Genomic DNA, 1,104 nt, shown 5'->3' on the forward strand with positions numbered 1-1,104 from the left:
CAAAGTAACTGGTGGGGGCGGCAGCACGGGGGTGCGGTACGCAGTGTCCGGAGAGAGTACGGAACGACTCCAGCGCACGGCTGTTTTGCGGCGCATCTGTTGACTGGAGCTCACGTGGAGGGGGCTGAGCGACGGTTTTGGAACGGTGGTGGCGGTCCAGTTAGCTCCCTGGGGAAGGGAATGCAGGGTTACTGGGGCTGGGCCCAGAGGCTGCAGCGCCAGGGAAAAGGATTCGAAAGCCCTCCCTGTTGTATGAGGGTTTTGAGAGCCCCACAATGGCTTCGGTGCCTGCTTTGCCACTGACCCCTGCCAACCCGCCACCCCCGGAGGTGTCCAATCCCCAAAAGCCAGGATGAGTTACCAACCAGCTGCAATATCTATACAAGGTGGTGATGAAGGCTCTGTGGAAACATCAGTTTGCATGGCCATTCTGGCAACCTGCGGATGCTGTCCAACTGGGTCTGCCAGATTATCACAAAATTATAAAACAGTCTATGGACATGGGTACTATTAAGAGGAGACTTGAAAACAATTATTATTGGGCCGCCTCAGAGTGTATGCAAGATTTTAATACTATGTTCACCAACTGTTACATTTACAACAAGCCCACTGACGATATTGTCTTGATGGCACAAACGCTGGAAAAGATCTTCCTACAGAAAGTGGCATCAGTGCCACAAGAGGAACAAGAATTGGTGGTGACCATCCCTAAGAACAGCCACAAGAAGGGGGCCAAGTTGGCAGCACCCCAGGGCAGTATTACCAGTGCCCATCAGGTGCCTGCTGTCTCTTCTGTATCACACACAGCCCTGTATATTCCACCTCCTGAGATACCTACCACTGTCCTCAACATTTCCCACCCATAGGCCATTTCTTCTCCTCTTCTCAAGTCCCTGCACTCTGCTGGACCCCCACTCCTTGCTGTTACTGCAGCTCCCCCAGCTCAGCCCCTTGCCAAGAAAAAAGGTGTAAAGTGGAAAGCAGATACTACTACCCCTACACCTACAGCCATCCTGGCTCCTGGTTCCTCAGCTAGCCCTTCCGGAGGTCTTGAGCCCAAGGCAGCACGGCTTCCTCCTATGCGTAGAGAGAGTGGTCGCCCCA

The 1,104-nt window shown here is 53.6% G+C and overlaps 1 protein-coding gene across 1 annotated transcript in view; it reads left to right on the top strand.

The window, feature by feature from the left end:
* Nucleotides 1-260: 260 nt before the first annotated feature.
* Nucleotides 261-1,104, top strand: part of LOC103270026 (bromodomain-containing protein 2-like) — a 3,191-nt gene continuing 2,347 nt past the window's right edge. Inside the window, 1 exon segment of the mRNA XM_008067564.2 lies at nt 261-966. Coding sequence (XP_008065755.1) covers nt 276-966 — 691 coding nt within the window. The 5' untranslated portion in view covers nt 261-275.

This window comes from Carlito syrichta, unplaced genomic scaffold (genome assembly GCF_000164805.1).
Source record: "Carlito syrichta isolate Samal-C Ts95f unplaced genomic scaffold, Tarsius_syrichta-2.0.1 Scaffold107564, whole genome shotgun sequence".
NCBI classification, from domain to species: Eukaryota; Metazoa; Chordata; class Mammalia; order Primates; family Tarsiidae; genus Carlito; species Carlito syrichta.